This window comes from Panthera pardus, unplaced genomic scaffold, assembly GCF_024362965.1.
Source record: "Panthera pardus isolate Hobbes unplaced genomic scaffold, ASM2436296v1 HiC_scaffold_21, whole genome shotgun sequence".
In the NCBI taxonomy this organism is placed as follows: domain Eukaryota; kingdom Metazoa; phylum Chordata; class Mammalia; order Carnivora; family Felidae; genus Panthera; species Panthera pardus.
The window spans coordinates 4,488,303-4,511,118 of NW_026526777.1; the positions used below are offsets into that span (position 1 = coordinate 4,488,303).

The 22,816-nt window shown below is 50.0% G+C and overlaps 1 protein-coding gene across 1 annotated transcript; it reads left to right on the top strand.

Moving 5' to 3' along the window:
* Positions 1-6,917: 6,917 nt before the first annotated feature.
* Positions 6,918-22,791, top strand: FCRL6 (Fc receptor like 6). The gene is made up of 10 exons (XM_019433164.2): positions 6,918-7,047; positions 12,131-12,151; positions 13,585-13,851; positions 14,249-14,533; positions 14,680-14,958; positions 15,304-15,444; positions 18,659-18,724; positions 19,362-19,430; positions 21,133-21,164; positions 21,241-22,791. The coding sequence occupies exons 1-10, from the start codon at positions 7,017-7,019 to the stop codon at positions 21,367-21,369; spliced, it is 1,320 nt and encodes a 439-aa protein (XP_019288709.2). The 5' UTR covers positions 6,918-7,016; the 3' UTR covers positions 21,370-22,791.
* The last annotated feature ends 25 nt before the right edge of the window (positions 22,792-22,816 follow it).

A 22,816-nucleotide genomic window follows, 5' to 3' on the forward strand; every position in this document is an offset into this window, starting at 1 on the left:
TTCTGGGAAAAACGCCATCAGTATTTTGATAGGGCTTGCACGAAATCTCTAGATTGCTTTGGGTAGCATGGACATTTTAACAATCAATGAGCACAATACATCTTTCCATTTATTTGTGTCTTCTTCAGTTCTTTTTATCAATGTTTTAGAGTCTGCAGTGTATAGGTCTTTTGCCTCCTTGGTTAAATTTATTCCTAGGTATTTTATGCTTTTAGATGTAATTATAAATAGGATTGGTTTCTTAATTTCTCTTTCTGAAAGTTCCTTATTAGTGTATAGAAATGCAACAGATTTGTGTGTATTTATTTTGTATTCTGCAACTTTACTGAATTCATTTATTAGTGCTAATAGCTTTTTGGTGGAATCTTTAGGATTTTCTACATCTATGCAAATAGTGACAGTGTTGCTTCTTTTCTAATTTGGATGCCTTTTATTTCTCCGTCTTGTCTGATAGCTGTTGCTGGGACTTCCAATAATACGTTGAATAAAAATGGTGAGAATGAGCATCCTTGTCTTGTTCCTGATCTTAGAGGAGAAGCTTTCAGCTTTTTACTGTTGAGTATGATGTTAGCTGTGGGTTGCTTATAAATGGTCTTTATTATTTTGAGGTATTTTCCCTCTATGCCCACTTTGCTGAGATTTTTTTTATCATAAATGGATGTTAAATTTTATCAAATGGTTTTTCTGCATCTGTTGAGATGATCATGATTTTTTTTGCTTATTTTTTTATTTTTTTAAATTCAAGTTAGTTAACATATAGTGTAGCATTGTTTTCAAGAGTAGAACTTAGTGATTCGTCACTTACATATAACACCCAGTTCTCATCCCAACAAGTGCCCTCACTCATTAATGCCCATCACCCATTTAGGCCATCGCCCCACCCAACACCCCTCCAGCAACCCCTACTTTGTTTTCTGTATTTAAGAATCTTTTATGGTTTGCCTCCCTCTCTGTTTTTATCTTTTTTTTCCTTCCCTTCTCCTTCTCCTTCTCCTTCCCTTCTCTTCTCTGTTTTGTTTCTTAAGTTCCACATGTGAATGAAATCATAAGGTATCTGTCTTTCTCTGACTTATTTCACTTAGCATAATACACTCTAGTTCTATCCACATTGTTCCAAATAGCAAGATTTCATTCTTTTTGATTACCAGGTAATACTCCACTGCATATATGTATCACATCTTCTTTTTCCATTCATCAATCAATGGACATTTGGGCTCTTTCCATAATTTGGCTGTTTGTAATAGCACTGCAATAAACATTGGGGCGCATGTGCCCCTTCAAATCAGCATTTTTGTATTCTTTGGATAAATACCTCGTAGTGCAATTGCTAGGTTGTAGGGTAGTTCTATTTTTAATTTTTCGAGGAACCTCTGTACTGTTTTCCAGAGTAGCTGCACCAGTTTGCATTCCCACCAGCAGTACCAAACTGTTCCCCTTTCTCCACATCCTTGCCAACACCTGTTGTTTCCTGAGTTGTTAATTTTAGCCATTGTGACAGGTGTGAGGTGGTATCCGTTGTGGTTTTGATTTGTATTTCTCTGATCGTGAGTGATGTTGAGCATCTTTTTATGTGTCTATTAACCATCTGAATTGTCTTCTCTGGAAATGTGTCTATTCATATCTTTTGCCCATTTCTTCACTGGATTATTTGTTTTTTGGGTGTTGGTTTGATAAGTTCTTTAGATTTTGGATCCTAACCTTTATCTGATATGTCATTTGCAAATATCTTCTCCCATTCCATCAGTTGCCTTTTTGTTTTGCTGATTGTTTCCTTCACTGTGCAGAAGCTTTTTATCTTCAGGTCCCAGTGAGGGAGGCTTTTGTTTCCCTTGCCTCCAGAAATATATCTAGTAAGTGGTTGCTGTGGCCAAGGTCAAAGAGGTTGATAATTTCCTGTCTCATGTTTAGGTTTTTTATCCATTTTGACTTTGTTTTCGTGTATGGTGTGAGAAAGTACTCCAGTTCCATTCTTCTGCATGTTGTTGTCCGGTTTTCTCAACAAAATTTGCTGAAGAGACTGTCTTTTTCCCATTAGATATTTTTTCCAGCTTTGTCAAAGATTAGTTGGCCATACATTTGTGGGTCCATTTCTGGGTTCTCTATTCTGTTACATTGATCTATATGTCTGTTTTTGTGCCGGTACCACATTGTCCTGATGATCACAGCTTTGTAACACAGCTGGAAGTCTGGAATTGTGATGCCTCCAGCTTTGATTTTCTTTTTCAACTTTAGCTATTTGGGGTCTTTTCTGGTTCCATAAAAAATTTAGAATTGTTTGTTCTAGCTCTGTGCAGAATGCTGGTGTTATTTTGATAGGGATTGCAGTAAATGTGTAGATTGCTTTGGGTGGTATAGACATTTTAACAATATTTGTTCTTCCGATCCATGAGCATGGGATGTTTTTCCATTTTTTTGTGTCTTCTTCAATTTCTTTCTTAAGCTTTCTATAGTTCTCGGTATACAGATCTTTTATTTCTTTGCTTAGGCCTATTCCTAGATACCTTATGGGTTTTGGTGCAATTGTAAATGGGATCTATTCCTTGACTTCTCTTTCTGCTCCTTCATTATTGGTGTATAGGAATGCAACCGATTTCTGTCTGTTGATTTTAGATCCTGTGACTTTATTGAATTCACGTATCAGTTCTAGCAGTTTTTGGTGGAGTCCTCCAGGTTTTCCACATAGAGTATCACGTCATCTGCGAAGAGTGAAAGTTTGACTTCTCCCTGCCAATTTGTATGTCTTTTCTTTCTTTTTGTTGTCTAGTTGCTGAAGCTAGGACTTCCAGTACCATGTTAAACAACAGTGGTGAGAATGGACATCCCTGTTATGTTCCTGACTTTACAGGGAAAACTCTCACTTTTTCCCCATTGAGGATGATATTAGCTGTGGGTCTTTTGTATATGGCCTTTAGGATGTTGAGGTATGTTCCTTCTATCCCTACCTTATTCAGGGTTTTTATCAAGAAACGATGCTATATTTTGTCAAATGCTTTTTCTGCATCAATTGAGAGCATCATATGGATCTTATCCTTTCTTTTATTAATGTGGTGTATCACAGTTGACTGATTTGTGACTATTGAACAAGCTCAAGATGATCATGATTTTTGTCTTTCATCTTGCTTATGTGATGTATCAGGTTGACTGATTTGTGTATATTGAACCATCTCTGCATCCCTGGAATAAGTCCCACTAGATCATGGTGAGTGATCCTTTTAATATATTGTTGAATTTGGCTTGCTAATACTTTGTTGAGGATTTTTGTATTAATGTTAATCAGAGATATTGGCCTGTAATGTGTGTGTGTGTGTGTGTGTGTGTGTGTGTGTGTGTGGTGTCTGTCTGGTTTTGGTATCAGGGTAATCCTTGCCTCATAAAATTAGTTTCGAAATGTTCCTTCCCCTTCAATTTTTTTGGAATAGCTTGAGAGTAGGTATTAATACTTCTTTAAATGTTCAGTAGAATTCACCCATGAACCTGTTTTGTCCTGGACCTTTGTTGGAATTTTTTTTTTTATTACTGATTCAATCTCCTTACTAGTAATCAGTCTGTTCAGATTTCCTATTTCTTCATGATTCATTTTTGGAAGATTATATGTTTCTAGGAATTAATCCATTCCTTCTCGTTGTCCCGTTTGTTGGCATATAATTGTTCATAGTACTATCTTATGACCCTTTGTATTTCTACGGTGCCAATTGTAACTTCTCTTTAACTTCTGATTTTATTTATTTGGCCCCTCCCTTTTTTTCTTGATGAGTCTGGCCAAAGTTTTACCTACTTTCTTTTCTTTTCAAAGAACCAGCTCTTAGTTTCATTGACCTTTTCTATGTTTCTGTCTCTGTTTCATTTCTTTCCACTCTGATCTTTATTATCCCCAATCCTTCTACTAACTTTGAGCTTTGTTTATTCTTTTTCTAGTTCCTTCGGGTATAAGGTTAGATTGTTTATTTGAGATTTTCCTTGTCTCTTGAGGTAAGCCTATCATGGCTATGAACTTCCCTTTTAGAACTGCCTTTGCTGCATCCCAATGATTTTTGAAGGTTGTTTTCATTTTCATTTATCTCAGTGTATTTTTTATTTCCTCTTTGATTTCCTCATTGACCCATTGACTGTTTAGTTGCATGTTGTTTAGCCTCCATGTTTATGTTTTTTTCCAATTTTGTCTTGCAACTGATCCCTAATATCATACCATTATGGTCATAAAAGATTTTTGATATGATTTCAGTCTTCTCAGATTTATTAAGACGTGTTTTGTGGCCTAACATGTGGCCTATCCTGGAGAATGTTCCATGCACACCTGAAAAGAATGTGTATTCTGACATTTGGGGATGCAATGCTTGATATGTATCTATGAAGTCTATAAACCCATCTGGATGAGAATTCCCTCGCCCCCATTATCCTCCCCACCTCCTTTTAACCCCGAATTTCCCTTAGAGTTTTAGTATTATGGGTTTTGATCCCTCTCCCAACCCATTTCCATCTCAGTTCAAGGTCAGTCTGGGTTCTGGATAATTCCTAACCTAGCAGCAGCCCACCTTCATCCCCAAAGCAATGGTATGCAGCCAGCTCAGCTTGGAGAGCAAATCCCACTAACACCTTTAAAATTGCAGCAACATCTGGGGCTCCTGGGTGGTTCAGTTGGTTAAGTGTCCAACTTTGGCTCAGTTTATGATCTTGCAGTTGGTGGGTTCGAGCCCCACGTCGGGCTCTGTGCTGACAGCTCAGAGCCTGGAGCCTGCTTCAGATTCTGTGTCTCCCTCTCTCTCTCTCCCTCCCTGCCCCTCCCCCACTTGTGCTGTCTCTCTCCCTCTGTGTGTGTGTGTGTGTGTGTGTGTGTGTCTCTTTCTCTGTCTCTCTCTCTCTCTCTGAAAAATAAATAAATATTAAAAAAATAAAAATAAGATAAAATAAAATAAAATTGCAGCAACATCTCACTCTTCAAGGGTAGAGTGAGAAGTCAGGGAGAGTTCACATGCCCAAACTGCTAGAACCTGGCGAAAATAGAAGCAGCTAGGGTAGAGGCCTCAACTGTTCTGCATGCAAAGCACAGTAAGTGCTTGCAAGCTAGACCGTTTGCGGTTGCCCCATCTACCCTAGCTGCAGCCCTGCAGAGCTGCTGCCCCACACTCTGGACCTGCAGCTGAGCAGAGGTGGAGTGGAGACAACTCAAGCCAAGAGATCTGGTGGGAAGAGAACAGTAAGGGAAATGCATAAATGTTAACATCTTAGGGAGACTGGATAAGACACCGGTTTCCTACATTACTTCCTCGCTAAGTGCACCTCTCTCCCGATCAACAGAGTCATGACAGAATTGCCTGTCATTGTCGGATTGGTTTCCCATTTCCAGTCAATCAGAAAATCTAGAACACAAAAAGTTAGAAAGGTCACACTCTCCATTCCTGTCTTTGGCAATAAGCACACTGAATTCTTTCCAGACTCTATGGAACTTCTCACCTAAAGACTTCTGAGAAAAACCTTACTCTCAGAAACTGCTTCCTGGTATTTAACCCGGCCCTCCATGCTTCAGTTTAAACTCACATGTTCTGTCTTTAGAGGAGATGAGGGTTCATGGCCTCCTTCTCTGTTGAGGGCTCATTAAGTAGCTTCCAGATTTTATCTATTTTTTTAATGTTTATTTATTTTTGATAGAGAGAGAGAAAGAGAGTATGCGAGCAGGGGAGAGCAGAGAGAGAGGGAGACACAGAATCCCAAGCAGGCTCCAGGCTCCGAGCTGTCAGCACAGAGCCCGACGTGGGGCTTGAACTCACAAATCATGAGATCATGACCTGAGCTGAAGTTGGATGCTTAATGGACTGAGCCACCCAGGCGCCCCTCCAGATTTTTATCTATTAAAAGTTATGCTGCAGTGAGCAGTCCTGTGTATGTCTTTTGGTGCCAATACATATGCATTTCTGTTCAGTATGTACCTAGAAGCAAAAATGCTGGGTTATCGGGCATTCGTATAACCCATTTAGGAGATTTTGCCATGCAGTTTTCCAAAGTGGTTGTACCAATTTACACTCCTACCGGAGGTCTACAAGAGTTCTGGCTGCTTTGCATCCTCACCAGCACTTGGCTGTCTATCTTAACAGTGTTAGCCATTCTTATGGGGAATGTAGTGTTTTCATTTAGTTTAAATCTGCATTTCTACAGTGATTTATGAAGTCAAGCTTCATTTTCTGTTTATTCGGCGCTCAGGTGTCTGCTTTTGTAAATCACCTATCCAATTATCTTGCCCATTTTCCTAGTAGGTTGTCTGTCTTTTTCTTACTGACTTGTAGAAAGTCTTATATTCTGGATATGGATCCTTTTTCAGTCATATGTATTGAAAATATCTTGTCACCCTGTGGCTTGCCTAATTGCTCTCTCAATGGTGTCTTTTTAAGGCATAGTTCTCAAAATAATAGCCTGACAGTCTTAAAACCTCAGATTCAGGAACTCTAGCCTGATCTACTCTGACCTCATCGATCTCTGAGCTCCTCTGATGGTCTTGTGGACCATTTTCAGGATTCCTCTTTTCCACCTCATTGCAGTGTCCAAACACATTTCTCCTTGGATAGGAGGGAAGCTTGGAGAACTGGAGGTCACTCAAGGTAGAGAACAGATCTGAGTGTATCCAGAACTGTGCTGCCTTGCAAGCTAAGTGATGCTGAAATCACACAAATTCTGGTAGTCTCTGGATCTTCCCATAGCCGTGTCCCATCCTGTTCACTAGCATGAGCTTTTCGAAGCCATGGAGAATGTTCAAAAGTGCTTACTAGTAAATTCCCTGACTCCTTCATGCTTCATGGTGAAGAAAGTTCACTTAAATAATACCCCCTCAACCAGAGAGGAAATTTGAACTTTTGAAGTTTCTTCCCCACTTCCTCTATATAGGCTACGAAGCAGTAACACCACCTACGTCACAGGGGTCACTCACCCACCCCTGGGCCTGTGGCTCAGATGCTCTCCCCTCCACCCCGACTTCTCGTCTGCCTTCGGTTGGACCTGTATCCCCGCTCTGTGCCAGGCCAGGCCCCATGCTGCTCTGCAGGGTTCTGCTGTTTTTCGGTAAGTCACCGAGCATGGGCTTTACTTCCTGGGCACCAAAAACTGTAAATTATTTATGGGAATCCTAATTTCCCCTTTCCACGTTCAAGTGGGTTTTATGGCTGGAGCTTGAAATGAGTGTGTGCACATGGGGTGTGGTGGGGGGCTTCCCTGATGTTTCCCATTGCATTTTCCTGGGTCCTTGGTAAGGCAGGCCTTCAGTGTATCAGAGCTAAACTAAGGAGGCAGAAAATCACCTTCTGAGGCCCACCCACATGTTTACCCCATGAAATAAGGTTAAGTTACTCATTGGGCTGCCTCAAAAGGAAAATGAAGTTATGGAAGAAGGAAGGCTTTGGGCAGAGGTGGGCTGGAGGACCAGGGAAATGGGAAAACGCAGTTCTGTGCATTTTGCTCAGCAGTAGAAGGTGGGATTTTACAAAAAGTATTTTGGGGAGCACCTGGGTAGCTCAGTCGGCTAAGCATCTGACTCTAGATTTCAGCTCAGGACATGATCTCATGGTTCATGAGCTCGAGCCCCATGTGGGCTCTGAGCCCACAGTGTGGAGCCTGCTTGGGCTTCTCTCTCTCCTTCTCTCTGCCCCCTCCCCACTTGAACTCTCTCTCTCTCTCTCCCTCTCTCAAAATACATCAATAAACTTTGGGAGAAATCAAAGATAAATTTTTATGAAACCTCCGCATTTTTTTAGAACCACTCTACAATGTCCAGGCTGCTCACCTGATTAAGAGGCTTTGCCCGGAGTGTTCAAGCCCTTTACAAACTGGCCATCCTCCTTCTGCCTCTCTCTATTGGGGATTGTGGTGGGGAGGTCTGTTTCAGGTCTGACTGGTCCTTGGGGATGGTTTGAAGAATCAAATCCATTCTCTCTGATCTATATCTCTCTCTTTGAGCTACCTCCCCAGGGGCCACCCGTCACCCTCACCAGAGACTGAAGGGACTGGTCTTCCAAGGGCAGAGGATTATGAGAGTGGGGAGAGGGCCACTGGGCCTCCCCGACTCAACTCAGTCTCAGCCACTATCACCCTGCCACACTTAGAAGGAACAATTCTGGGCATATGTTTCACGTTACAATTTCTGAGTTGACTTACTTTTTATTTTAAACTTGTTCCCAATAGTTTGTTTGTGTTTGTTTGTTTGTTCGTTTGTTTGTTTGTTTGTTTCCATTGAACCAGAAAAGCAAACCATTCCTAAATGTGATCTCTTCCTGGACAGGATTTGCAGGCATTTGACCCTGTAAAGAAACACTTGTTCTGCCCAATGCTCTTCCTTCTCCCACCTCATTGTTACCCTGTGTGCTTACAAATGGCCATTTGGACAAGGGAAAAGGTCTAATGGTCATACTGGACAAGGTCAGGATGGCCTAGTGCCTGGATATATTCCAGAAGAAAGGTTATCATGGGCAAATCACCACCTTGTAAGAGGAACAGCCCTTGGACTTGACTGGATAAAGTCCAAGCGTTTCCCAACTTGGAACCCAGTATCTGGATGGGGAAGACCAAAGCAAGAGAGGAGAGAGTCAAAAGCTGACTGACTAGGGGACAGAGTGGTGGAGGACCCAGATTTGACAGGGTCATGCGTGATGCTTGGGGACCCCAGAAGACCAGCCTAAAATGGAGACCCCATGGCTAGATGTGGAGGAACAGAGTTACCATATGTGCACAGCTGCTATTTCCTCTTAGATGTGGGCAGAGAGACAGAGAAAACACCCTGCTCAGTAGTACACATATTATCTCATCTAACCTTTCGAATCTTATTGGGTGGGTATTTTTTGTCCCTATTAAGCAATTGAGGAAACTGAGGTTCAAAAAGGTTAAGAAACTTGTGTAGAATTGCTCTGGCAACAAGAGCAAAACAGAAATACAACTCCAACTCCACTTGTTGCCAGACTCATGCTTTCTCCATCCCACCCGGATGCCTCGGGCAGGACTCTGGTTGGGTTCTAATCACGTAAGACTGGAAAATAAAATTCATTTAAAGTGCCTGGTGGGGCATGTTCACACAATAAATGGTGCCCGTTACTCTTACTGGCCATCAGACACTCGACAGGCGAGGGGCCCCTGGCCCTGAACGTGCTGGGACACGGCCGTACGTTAAAGGTGATTTGAAGTTTAGGAGATGAGACTTAATTTCCTTCTGAGCTGAGCATCAACCAGGTTCAGCCCCAGGACTGGAACCCACCACCCGTAGACACACACACCATCCATGACAGGTGTCTCTGGGCTTCCACGTCACGGCCACCCCTAGCACCACGGAAGCCATAGCTTGGCAAAGCAGCGGATTCCAATGTCCTAGACCTCGATTGTGACAAAGTCCCTCACACTTTGCTGAAATCTGCTTCCTTGGTCTCTCTCATTTCCTCTGAATTAGTCTCACTTTTACCTGAAAGTCTCTTCCCTCTTTTACACTTAGCCCATCAAATATTTGGAGACCTACTGTGTCCCTGCTTGGCTGTGTCTTCCTCGAGTGGGGAATGGTTTCTTGGCGTTGCTCATCAGCCTGGTCTGCTTGGGCTTGATGCCCTTTGTCAGTGGACCAGGCCCTGTGCCTTCCCCTCCCCGCCCCCCACCGTGGCCTGAGTAGTGCCAAGGTCAGCGGGGCTGTAGCCTCCATTGTCCAGGACTCTGTTGTGCAGCTTATTCAACAGCGGCTCTTGGCTGTGTTGTCGCCTCATCTTCAGCCCATGGCCCTCTTTGTAGGAAGTGCTGTAACGTGGCCGCTGCCCCTCTGCGCGTCCCGCTGCCCACTGCCTTCGTTACAGGCACTGGCTTTGTGGGCACAGCTCCCAGGTCTCATGGGGTCTGGGGACACAAGCTCATCTGAAGTGTCTCTGTGCTCTCTGGATGCCCCTTCTCTGGTTGTAGGGCTTCAGTGCCCTCACTCCTGTTTACTCATCACTTTGAAGCTGCAGAGGTATTTTGCGGGTGAGAAGGGAAAAGGAAGAGGGACATCACTATACTGCGAGGTATTAGTCACTCTGAGGTCAGGCCTCCTTTCTGCTTTCAGTCAATGCGGTAACCGCTTTTCCAGGTGGTGGGTCACGGTAATCTACGCAAACAGTCCGCAGGGAAGAAATGGCTGTGACGGCTCCCACTGTGTAGACAGGACCAGGAATTCAAGGCTATTGGAATTTCAATGATCTGTCCAAGTTCACATAGAAAGAGGTGGAATCACGAGTCCAGTTCAGGTCATGTGACTCCGAACCCTGCTTGTTTCCCACTGCACTAAGCCCAGGGAGGACATGTGCTTAGGGGCGCCCTGGGGGGCTCAGTCAGTTAAGCGTCACGACTCTTGGTTTCGGCTCTGGTCATGATCTCATGGTTCCATGGGTTTGAGCCCGGCGTCGGGCTCTGCGCTGGCAGCGTGGAGCCTGCTTGAGATTCTCTCTCCTCTTCTCTCGGTCCCTTCCCAGCTCGTCCTATGTCCGTCCGTCTCAAATAAATAAACTTAAAAAAAAAAAGTTTCCAAGAGATATGTTTAGATGGACCCAGTGAGAGATAGAGGGTTGATAAGAAAGACTCATAATTCTGCACACACTGATCCTGTGGCTGAGCTAACCCCGAGCTGAGCAGAGAACTAAGGCTAAAAACCTCCGTCTGGGTCCCAGGCCACGTGGACAGCAAGGGTGACAGCAAGTGATTCAACACACCAAACAGCCGCACCTCAAGCCCCTGGTGAGAGGGTCTTCACCCACCCCTCCCAAGGCCATTCCCACGTTCCTCCCTGTCTACACAGCACCTAGGACATGTCAGTGTGAAGGACACAGTAACTGCCTGAGGACGGCTGGCCCGACCACGCTCGCCCAATGCCACTGACTGCTTCACCCCTTGTCACGCAGTCTAGAACACTCTCCACCACGTCACGCCCAGCTGTGCCTCCCCACCACCCCCCCACCCATGCCATCCCTTGTGCCTTTCATACCTGTCTAACCTCATCTGTCATCACTTCGTGGTTTGGCCTCTCTTCCCGGGCCACCTATGCTCCTCAAATATTCATTCATTTAAAAGCATTCATACCATGGGGCGCCTGGGTGGCTCAGTCAGTGGAGCGTCCGACTTCGGCTCAGGTCACGATCTCATGGTCCATGAGTTCGAGCCCTGCATCGGGCTCTGTGCTGGCAGCTCGGAGCCTGGAGCCTGCCTCAGATTCTGTGTCTCCCTCTCTCTCTCTGCTCCTCCCCCATTCATGCTCTTGTCTCTCTCTGTCTCAAAAATAAATAAACATTTAAAAAAAATAAATAAAAGCATTTATACCACATATAAAGTTCCAAGCATAGTGCGTGATGCACTGGCCTGTGTGTTATCCCCTCACCCGTCCCATCTGACCCGCCCATCCGGGGATTCCTCACCTCCCTCAGCCGTCACTTCCAGGCTCTACTCTCCAGAGCCGCGTAGACAGATCTGGCTGCAGGAAACGCCAGGTCTGCTCTCTGAGTTCTTCGTAGGCGTTCAGACCCACTAGTGCAAGAGTCCACTCTTGTGTCTCCCACGTCGCGTGCCCTGCCCCACATGGCTGGACACAGAGGAAAGCATTTATTCAGTAGATGCTTGTTGAACACTGACCCTTCCGGGCACGGGTCCGAGACATAGGTGACAAGACGGTGAACAAGTCTCCACCCTCGTGGGGCTTACGTCCCAGAGTGAGGCAGCTGATAACAAGTAGGCAATTTAAAGAATAAGATAATTTCAAATAGAGATAAGTGCTCTGATGATAGTACAGTGGGGTGTTATAATAAGGGTTGAGGAGAAGTCCTTCAGTGGGGGGCCCCAGAACCACCTAAGGAAGCGACATTTGAAAGAGACAGGGAGCAGAGGATTCCAGGCGCTGGGTCCAACGTAAAAGCTAGGTGGTTTGGTGCTTGGATGGCTGAATGGTTGAGGGACTGAGGGACTGAGTGGCTGGGTGGGTGGTTGAATGGCTAGGTAGCTGAGTGGTTGAGTAGCTGGGTAGTTGGATGAGTAGGTGCTTAGGGGGCTGGGTGGTTGGTTTATTGAATGGACATGAGCACCCATGCCTGAGGGGACAGGCCTCTTTGTGAAAAAGTTCTATTATTTACCCTAATTCTATCACTCTGTTCTCTTACAGTTCCCTGTGTTGGGCAAAGTGGTGAGTCTTGTGTATGTCCCTTCCATCTCCAAGTGTGTCTCTGGACCAAAACTTAGTTGATGGGCCACTGGGTCCCCCGGAGGCATCTTCACAACAGCATACTAGGCCCATTCCTTAGGAGCCTTGACTGATACCCGGGCAGAAATGAGACCTGGGACTCCACTGTTCTCAGGCTGAGGATAATTCTAGGTGGCTCAAGCCCCAGCAAGTGGCTCTGGGGCTCATCCTATTCCCTTGTAAGTGGCACTGGCCTCTGTCCCTCTCAGGGTGGCTCTGGAGCTCCTGTATTCTCCACTCAGCAAGGCCCTGGACTCCCTTCCATCCCTCGTATGTTCAGAGAAGGCAGCTTTGACCCTCAGCTCCTTCTGCCTTCTAGTCCATCCTGACCTTCACGGGGCTTTCTATCAAGTAGGAAGAAGCCTGACCTATGAACATCTTCACCTCCAAGGACATGTTCTATGGTTCCGGAGGCAATGGGGGCTGCTGGGCAGAACTCAAAGCCATGCTCAGTGCTGCGCGACAGAACAGGAGTAAAAGCAAGGCTCGTCATTCAGTCACCCCGTGAGGCTCCAGGGGCGGGTCCTGAGGACTGAGGCAAAGGCAGGATATACCGCGAGTCCCTATCTGATTCTTCATTATTGTTCTCAGTTTATCAGGCCTGGCTCCTGAGACTCTCTGGGACCAATGGTGTCTGACTTGTCAAAGAAGTATGACCTGGGGACAGACCCAGGCTGGGGTCCCCGGGAGCTCTTCTCTTGTCCACATCAGGCCATAGAACGCGTTTTAAGAATGAGGACAGACAGGACAGATCCCTCCCCACGACCGTGGTGGAAATGAAACTCCCTGCTGGGGGAGGAGGTGGAGGCCAGGGGCCTGAGAAGGAAGGCAGGAGGGATGAGCCCTGGCGGGCACTTCCTACATCCATCCATCTGGCTTCTGGCTGGCGGTCCGGGGCCAGCTGTTCTCAGAGGTGGACGCTGCAGAAAGGCTTGACTGGGGGAGTCAGGGGGCAAGTAACCAGTCTAGGGAGGTGAGGATTGGGTGAGAAGGAAGGAGTTAGGACAATGGATGGAAGGAATTCAACTGGACCCAAGCTTGGCAACATCGAAAGGGTGAAGTAAAAGGAGCAGAGGGGAAGTGCAAGGGATAAAGGCCAAAGAGAAGAGGCAGGGGAAAGAGGGTGGGAGGGGAGTAGAGAGAGAGAAGAGGCAGGGGAGAGGAAGGAGGGGAGGAGGGGAGGGGAGAGGAAAGCAGAGGCCCCGCCCAGGTCTGGCAGGAAGGCCTGGGGGGCGGGGCGGCTCAGCAGGTGCCATCCAGCAGCCTGTGTCCCCAGGGGGAGGCCTGAGGCGGGCTTGGGGGGGTGGTGGGGACAGAGGGAGAAAACGCCCACGCAGTGTGTGGCTCCGGGGCCACCCTGTTCCCATGTCTCACAGCCTGGCTGTACCTCCGAGCCTGGCCAGACCCCGTGTTTGAGGGAGATGCCCTGACTCTGCGATGTCATGGATCGGCGAACAACGTCCTGTCCCAGGTGAAGTTCTACAAAGACGGAAGATTACTCCAAAACCCGAAGACCAGATGGTCCCTGTCCGTGGGGACAGCTACCCTGGAAAGCAGCGGCCAGTACAGCTGCTCTGGGAAGGTGGCCTACGTCCCATACCTGGGCAGACAAACCTCAGAGCTGGTCAAGGTTCAAGTCCAAGGTGAGTCACCAGCTCAGGGGGGTCGGGGGTGGGGCTGGGATGCTGCTCAGGGATCTGGTCTCTAGAGGTCAGCAGCTGTCCCTCTGGCTGCCCCTGATGCCAGGTGACCACAGGGCCCCCGTCTAGAGCCAGGGGAAGGAAGTGCCCTGAACCAGTCTGGGCCAGACCCTTCCCCTCTGGGGACCAGCTGACCCCTACGGCCCTCTGGCTTTGGCTCGGGACTCCAGAGAGGCTCTGGCGGTGTGGGTCATAGCTGGGAGGCGGGTCCTGGGACACAATGACAGGGTCTCCCGTGGGGCGTGGGGCTGTGACCTGGGATGCGCTCTGGCTTGGACCCGGCCTCTGGGGACTCAGGGTTCAGGAGGCCCCCCCTGAGCCTGGGCCCACGTCTCCCCAGAGCCATTCCCGCCTCCTGTGCTGAACGCTGTCCCCTCTCCCGAGCTCCGTGAGGGGAGCCCGCTGATCCTGAGATGCCAGACGAAGCTGCACCCCCAGAAGTCGGCCTCGAGGCTCCTCTTCTCCTTCCACAGAGATGCCAGCACCTTGCAGGACTGGGGCCCCCACCCGGAGCTCTACCTCCCAGGAGCCCAGGAGAGAGACTCTGGGCTTTACTGGTGCCGGGCCACCCTTGAGGGTGGTGTGGCCCAGAAGCAGAGCCCCCAGCTGGAGGTCAGGGTGCAGGGTGAGTGGGGAGGGAGGGGAGACACTCCCCAGGGGCCTGGGCTTTGGGCAACGGGACCCGTGGGCCTATGGGGAGGGATCCCCAGGGGAGGAGGGGCCAGGAGCCTGGGTGGCACAGCTGAGCCTCCCCTCTCTGTGCTGCCCCAGTTCCTGTGTCCCAGCCTCTACTCACCCTGAGACCTGGCCCCACCGGCCTCGCTGTGGGGGCCATGGTGGAGCTCCTCTGTGAGGCCCAGAAGGGCTCCCCTCCAATCTCGTACTTGTTCTACCTGGACGGGAAGATCCTAGGGAACATCTCATCTCCCTATGGAAGAGCCACCTGCTTCCCGGTCACCGTGACGTCAGAGCGGGATGCCAGATACTCCTGCCGGGCAGAGAATTATGTTTCCGGAGAGACCAGTGAGCCCAAGATACTCTCCCTGGATGGTACGTCTTGTCCCCGAGCTGGGCTCTGAGCCCCAGCAAGCTGGCAGGGGGCAGGTCCCACCCCTCCGTGTGCCCCCTACCCACACCCTGCACGAAGCTGGGCCCGTAGCAGGCACTGCATGGCGGAGCCTGGACGCTGCTCAGAGTATCCGTCCACTGGACCTGGAGGGAAAACAGGAGATCCTTGGTGGGGGGTGGGTGAGACGGCTGCCCGTCCTTGTTGGCGTCCTCGGGGCCATCCCTGATTCCATCTGCAAAGCTCCCCAGGCCACGCCATCCCCCCTGATGCCAGCCATTCTGCCTCTTTCTGTCCATCTGGGGTACAATTCTGAATTTCATCCTCAGCACTCATGGTCACCCCTACCTGGGGCTTGTCCGCCCCCAACAGCCCCCACTGGCTGGTTGCCGGGCTGTCCGCGAGCCTGCTTGGTGTGCTGGTCATCGCCACTGCGCTTCTGGCTTGCTTCAGACCCTGGAGAAAAGCTGGTCAGTAACCTTTTTGACTTTCTTGGTGGTTGAATCCCTATGCCGGGCATTACCCAGCCTTTGGAAGGCCTGCCGGGGCCAGCTGCTTCCTTTTCCGGGGTGTTGGGTGAGAGGAGGGACTTCTCTTTACATGTCACCCAAAGTAGTCCACGGAGGGACCCTTACAGCTTCCAAAACGCACACACACACAGTCACCCAGGGATGTGCACTACACACGACTGCACGCTTGGGCATGAATGGAGGCACAAGCAGAGGAATTCTCACCCGCCAAACGCAAGCTCCATCAGATTCTTTCACTTTCGAAAGATAATCTGTGGCTGCAAATACAGCAGGGAAACCCCAGACCTCCAACCCTCTGTCACTAAGCTCGGCAGAGGAGAGAGAAAGAATGAGAAGCCCGATGCGTGTCTGTGCACCTGTGCGCACACACCCCTCTTGTCCAGCGCCGAGCCCGAGGTGAGTGCCCAGGGGACATTCAGTCATCCGAAGGGAACACAGTGGAGAGGGCCAAGCAATGGCCCGCTCCCAACACCACTATTTACTAATTCCGTGACCTCGGGCCAGTTCGTGAAGTGTCTCCCTCCCGGGGTTATTGTGAGCATTTCGGCTGATGACAGCTACCTGACAGGTGACGTGTTGGGCTGGCACTTGGTGGGCGCTCAGTACATTCTCCGTCTAGTCGACGCAGATTCCCCAGACCACCCCTTCTCCTGCCACATGTCCCCTAGTCTCTCCCGTGGGAACCGCTGAAAATAAGAAGCGTGGTTAGAATTCAGATGCAGTGGGGCCCATAGAGAGAAAAAGGGAAAGCAATCAGATAAATGGCATTTCCAGGGAGCCTATTGATGTTGGGAGACCCTCCTCCTCTCCTGTCCGGTCGTGAGGTCATGACGATGAAGCAGGAATGGGGGCTCCCACAGCCATCACCTTGGGTGGCTCCAAACTTATTCCTATTCTAATCTTTCTTCGCCTCAGGCCACATTTAAGGGAAGGCCTATCGGTGCCAAAGCTGTTTGATCCCAGCTTCCTCCTAGGCCTTCAAACCCACCTACTGAGACTCAAATCCACCCCACCCCCTCCTCCCCAGGGACAGCATTCTTATTTTCCACTTGCCAAGGGAAAACGCGATTGCTCCCACAGACCTCCAAAGCTGGGTTTACTTATTCAAGTTGGCAGCTCCTTCTGTTAAGGAATTCGCGATGAGTTTTTCGGGAGCCGGGCCAGACCACTCCGTGAGAAAGACCACCCAGTCATACACTCAAAGCATTCCTCCCTGAGCACCAGCCAGGATACCTGAAAGGGCCTCTCCCTAGCCCTGGACCCTCTCCCCTGCCTTACCAGCACCCCAGGTAGGGCTCGGGCCAGCCTCCAACTTCCTCTCCCCTTGTTGACTTATCAGTCTTTGTCCAACGAACATTCCCTCTAGTCCTGAGTCAAGGTTCCATGCAGGCTACCTTGCTTTAAGGTATATCTACCCGGATGGTAGGAGAAAGATGGAGGCAGGCCCAGAGCTAGATGGGGAGGCAGCTGGAAAAGCGGACCAACACTGCATGTGTGACTTCTAGAATCCCTGGGTCTACAACAAAGCCCTCTGCAAAGGGCCCGGCCATTTACCTGGTGTCGGTAACACAGGTGTTTCTGTTTCTGTCCGCTCATCTCTGGGTCAGAACATTAAAGACAAAGCAGTGCAGTTGGGGGGGGGGGGAGTCGCTGGGGAGGGGTCCTCAAGAGGAAGAAGCCTCCCTCTTCACGTGGAGGTTCTGCCCCTGCACGGTCCACGCTTCCCCCGCCCCCGCCCCCCACTGCCAACCCGGGAGCAGCTGGGTTCTATTGTATTAAGGAACCTGTCGCCAGAGAAAATAGGGCTTCGGGTGGCGGTCCTCCTATCTCAGAAGCTCGGCGACACAAAGGGTTTAGAGTATCACACAGAAGACCACCTCCGGGCCCAGTTCCAAAGCTCCCCGAGAAAAGCTGTAGATCAACAGCTTCATCCCCCACACCCCGTTCTGGAAGATTCTTAACCATCTCCAGATAACCTAGCCACTTCTTCGACAAGCAAAAACCATGCCGCCACCAAAGATGCCCAACGGGCTGCATCTCGCAAGGCAATTTTCAAAACATGTTGGCCGATGATGGTGTCCCTGGCACCATATGCAATTGTGCAAGGGGCCCACTTCAAAGCAGCCCTTGCCTCGATGTGCAAGCCCTGGTTTGTTTGTTTAAGAGCATTCGTTTTACCGCCTGTTGTCACACCTCCCGTAAAACAGAGGCCCAATGAATTCCTGGAGTTCTTCAGTGAATGGAGACTCAGAAACACAGCCCCTGACGAGGGAGCGTTAGGGGATGCTTAACAACCAAGAGCTCCTCGGAGTCTCCGTAAATGCACTCTTGGTTCTACGGGAGGCTCTGTTTCCGGCAGTCCTGCCCGCGATTCCGGTGCCTTCTTGCTGTCAGAGCTAATGGACATTTCCTGGGCACCAGGTGTGAGCAGGTGCTCTAAAATCCACATGTGGCCCAATTCCTATCCCAGGAGCTAATCTTTAAGGTTCTGGAAGCACCCGCTTTCACAGAGGCAGCACGCCAGTGGAGAAAAAGCATATAAACCTAGATTGAGATTCTGTCCCTACCCCTCACCTTGTATGACCTTGGAGAAGTCGCCTCTCCCAGCCTCAGTCACCTCCTCCATAATACTACATACGATACTATGATATCATAGCATCAACCTTTGCAAGACGGTTGTAAAAAGACTCTCAGACCCCGAAGGGTTAGGAAGGGAGGCTCTTTTGCCGTCCAGCTACGTGCTGGGCACGGGGTTAGCCACTGTGCCGTGAAGTAGACATCGTGTTTGAACCCCCTGGCCCAGTGTCTCGCACATAGTGGGTGGTCACAGTTATCAGCTTCTCCTTCTTCTGTAAAGCAGCCTGACTGGTGAATCTGGGCCCTCTCCATGCAGGGGACGTGACCCATCCTTGGCGACCCTACTTCCTCCCGGTCTGTGATTCCCATGGGGCCATGCTACCCTCTAGGGTATTTTTCAAAGGAAACATCCCATAAAAATTAACCGTGTCCAGACCTGTGAATTAGCCCTCGTAAACAAACCAGACTCAGACCTCCAGCAGCCTCCACCGACTTTCTTTCTCTCAGACTCTCTACCCCCTACTTTCCAGCACGCTTTCTCAGGGAACTCAACAAATTGTGCCTTTGTATCTCCCAGAGTCCCTTCCATCTCAGAATCCACCCCCAGCCCCCGGTGGAGAGCAGGACCTACTGTATGGCGAAGGTGAGTCCCTCCAGCAGGACCACACATGGTCTGTCCCGGAAGGCAGAGGAGGGCCTCTGAAGGGGAGCAAGAATGAGCCCCCTGGGAGCCCCCAAGTCTCAGGAATCAGTCATCGGGGAAGGAAGCGGATGGTTTCTGGGGAGAGCTAGAGGGGACAGTGCCGCGAAGCCGGTGGAGGCACAGGGAGGTAGGAGGGAAGCCCGGCCTCCGAAGAGAGGGCGTGGAGAGGTTAGACCAATGGTCGGCAAACTCTGGCCCGTGGGCCAAATCTAGTTCACCACACAATTTTGCATTTGTGAAGAACATTGCATATGTTTTGTGTGATGGCTCCTTTCACACTACAGAGCTGAGTTGAGGCAACAGAGGCCGTATGGCCTGCAAAGCCTCAAGGGTTGACTCTTTTTTACAGAAAAAGAGTTTAAACCTCTAGTTGGGGCTGGTGAAGCTACTGGAACCTGCTGTGGGGGCGGGCACCTTCTGCCAAGATGGGTATCCCACATTAATGGCTGCCACCCACTCCCAGCTACCGCCATGACAGAGCCCCCGACTGGCTTCCCTCCATAGGGGTCTTCAGGACACGGGGGTCTTGAGGTGGGAGAGCAGGTGGGTCCTATTCGAGCCCCATTCCTTCTTTCAGTTCGTTGGCAGAATGAGAATGAAGATGATCATTACTCTGTAGTGTGCACAACCTCACAGAAGAGTAGAGGTGAGTACTCTCGGATGAAACTGGACATTTTTGCCAATGTAAAGGGGAAGTTTGGGGCCTGGAGTGAAGTATCATTACCAACATTACCGCTGTGCCATGACCACGATTATCATCATCACCTCCTCCCCCCATCACCACCCCCACCATCACCACCATCCCCCCCAAAAACGCTACGTCCACCATAATGACTGTCTTCCACATCATCTCCATCACCGTTGCTACCCTAACTAGGGAGTGTTTCCGCCTTTTTCTCAGCACCATGGAGGAACAAAGAAAAGAGAGAGAGAGAATAACACAGTGTGCCTTTGCCCCAGAGTAAAAGTCTCAGCAGGACAGTCCCAGCTCTTAGAGGAGCCGAGACCCTGAGCTCCGGCCACCGACACCAGAATCAGATGGCAGGGACAGGGAAAGGCTAAGTCATCCCTCCAACGGGGGTGGAAAGCAACATGGCGTCATGGGGAGAATATGGGTTTCTGAGTCAGTCGGGTCTGAGTTCGAAACTGGGCTCTGTGTATTCACTGTGCTGCTACAGGGCAAGTTACTTAAGCTCTCTCTCTTAAGCTCTCTAATGTATAAAAAAATGGAGATAACGCTTAATTTTGCAAGACTATTTTAAATTACTAGGAATGGAACCGGGGTTCTCGACACTTTACAGGTTATCTGCTGTGCCACAGGTATTCAAAACCAGGAAGCTTCTAGTTCTTGTTTTGCTGCTATTTCTATTCCTGGGCTGTACAATGGGTTTGAATCAGCCTGGGGTTCCTGCTCCTTCCCATGAAGGGCACCAGGGGAAGTGGACAGACAAGGAGTCTCTTGGACTCAGGGGCAGTTTCCCCAGGACCCTAGCATGGCCGGGTAGACGGGAAGGCACACGCACGTGGACACGGGTCATTTCAGAGGAGAGTCACAACGGGGACTTGAACACGAGAGAGACAAAAAAAGAAGCCAACCTCCAAATATGGTTTTCACTGGCTGCAATAAGGAAATGTGGCCGTTTTCATCGCAGCAGGGCAACGAGGCGAAGGCATGATTCAGGGCCGGGTGGCCTCCTCCCAGCTCACGATAAGCTTTCCCTGATGGGAGGGCGAGGGGTTCCGAAACCCAGAGTCAGGAAAGGCCATTGTATTCCAAGATTCACAGGAAGGGGACGCTGGATCTTCTATCATTGGAAGAATGCTTCACGTATGCAAAGATTTGATATTTGTCTACAGTTCCCCTTCTTACAGACATGACCGCAGGGAGTATCAGCCACTCTGAGCCTCCGTTTTCTCATATCAATTGGAGAAGGAATCAATCATCGCTACTTTGCAGGATTGGTGTGAGATTAATATAATAAATATAATGCTCACACCGGAAGGATTGCCTGGTGCATGGTAGCTGTCTAATGAAGTAGCTGTTTTAAAGGCACCTTTGATAGGCTCATCTCTCTTTCTTCTCCTTATAATCCCTGTGACCACCCCCTCCCTTCTCCCTGGCCGGGGAAGCTGAGGTCCCAGGGCTGAGTGGCTGGCCCGCAGTCACATGGCTGGGCTGTGGTTGAGGTGGAAAGACCCAGACCTCCTGTGTTTGGATGAAGAACGAGGGGTCCCCAGAGGCAAAAGGGGGAGCAGCGCTCCCTGGGCTGGTCCGTGCGTGGAGGAGGCGGGCTGCAGGTGCAGATGTGCCAGGCACCCTAACCTGAGTGTTTCTCTCTCCCCCACAGCCGGGCCTGCTGCCTCAGCCTCGGGGACTCAGGTGAGCTGGGCCCCCTGCCCTCCCCCCACCCTCTGTGTTACATCTGCCTCCTGATCCCGACCCGCCTCTCCCACAGGACAGTTCTGTCATCTACACGGAGGTGAGACAATCACAGCTTGGTGAGCTTCCAGCCGCGAAACGGAATCCGAGAAGCAGGACCCACAAAGCCCTCCCTGGCCACTTCGAGGAAGTTCTCCACTACTGACGGCATTCCCCCCAACGCCACCCTCCAGTGCTCCCCAGGAGGCCAGCGGGGACCCCAGCCCCTTCCGTAGGTCCCCAGTCCCTGAGTCCGGCAGTGAGGGAGCCCCGTGTCCTGGCCAGGGTCCCCGGGAGACTCGAGGAGCGCCTAAATGATCTCGGAGCCCCCCTCTGAGCAGAACAGGCAGCGTGTGGGCAGGGACACCCGCACTCACGCGTGACGAGGGGACTGGACACGGGAGCCACAGATGTTTTCTTTCACACGAATGGAAGCATTGCAATCCCTTCTGTCTACACATCTGTAAGTGCTTTCTCCCACAGCCCTCGGTCCCCATGGATGTGCTTGGCCTCACCCTGCCGGAGAGAATTAATCTGCACACCCTGAGGGCTGGCCCTGGGCAGCTCCCATAAAGCATTTCCAACTTCCAAGCTTCTGCTGAGGCCCCTAAGTGACCAGAGAGCTGAGGGCCTCTCAGAGGCTCGGGGGCATCAAGGGTTGGGGGGAAAGGGCCTGGAGCCCACAATATCACACAACTCTTAACCCCTGAGCCAGAGCCTCCCCAGGCCCGGAGAACACTGCCTTCGCATGCAACCCATTTCTGTCCACACCCCTTCGAGGCTCCCAGGTTACCCACGTTTATGGAATGAGGCCTGCCCCGAATCCCCCCATGGGGAGCACCGCAGAAAACCGTTACCCCTTGTGTTTACAAAGATGCGTGCTGGTAGAACGTATTTGTTCGTAGAAAAGCATCAATATTATTCACCAATACCAATCGCTTGTAGTGCCTGCTGGTTCAGTTTGGTCTGGGGTTGTGGAGCCCACACTCAGTGACGCTGAGAGTGTCGCACTAGTAACTAGGAAGATCAATTATCCCTGCTTCTCCTCCGAGCCCCGGTTCCCTCTGGGTCCCTGCTCCCGGGTCACAGAGTGGGGTCCCGCAGACCCCGCCCACCTCTCCTGGGAAGAGGTCCACGTTTTCAGAGGACTCCGGCCCCGACACCCAGAGCTGGACACGGTCAGGGTTCATCCTTGAGCTTAATAGAAACGTAGCCACTCAGAGGCAACCCCACATCTGCTGAATCTCAGTCCGCATTTAAAATAAGATTTCTAGGCGGTTCGTATTGCACAGTAAAGTCTAAAAAGCCTGGTCTGCCTCCAAACTTCGTGGGAATACTTCTGTCCACTTGCCTTCTGGAGCGTCACTGGATGACACAAGGGGGCCCAGAGAGCTACTAGGCCAACGCATGTGCTGGCGTTTCTCACTTCCCTATGCCTTCTCTTCCTTCCCTCCCCCCACCTGACCTTCCTCTTCCCCAGCCTCTGCCTCCTCTTCCCCATCTCTCTCGAGGTTGGTCCAATCCACATCCAGGATACACTGGGGCCCCTCCCCCTCGCTTCTTGTCTGCCAGGCCAAGAATCACATGCCAGGTCGAGAAGCACATGCCAGGTC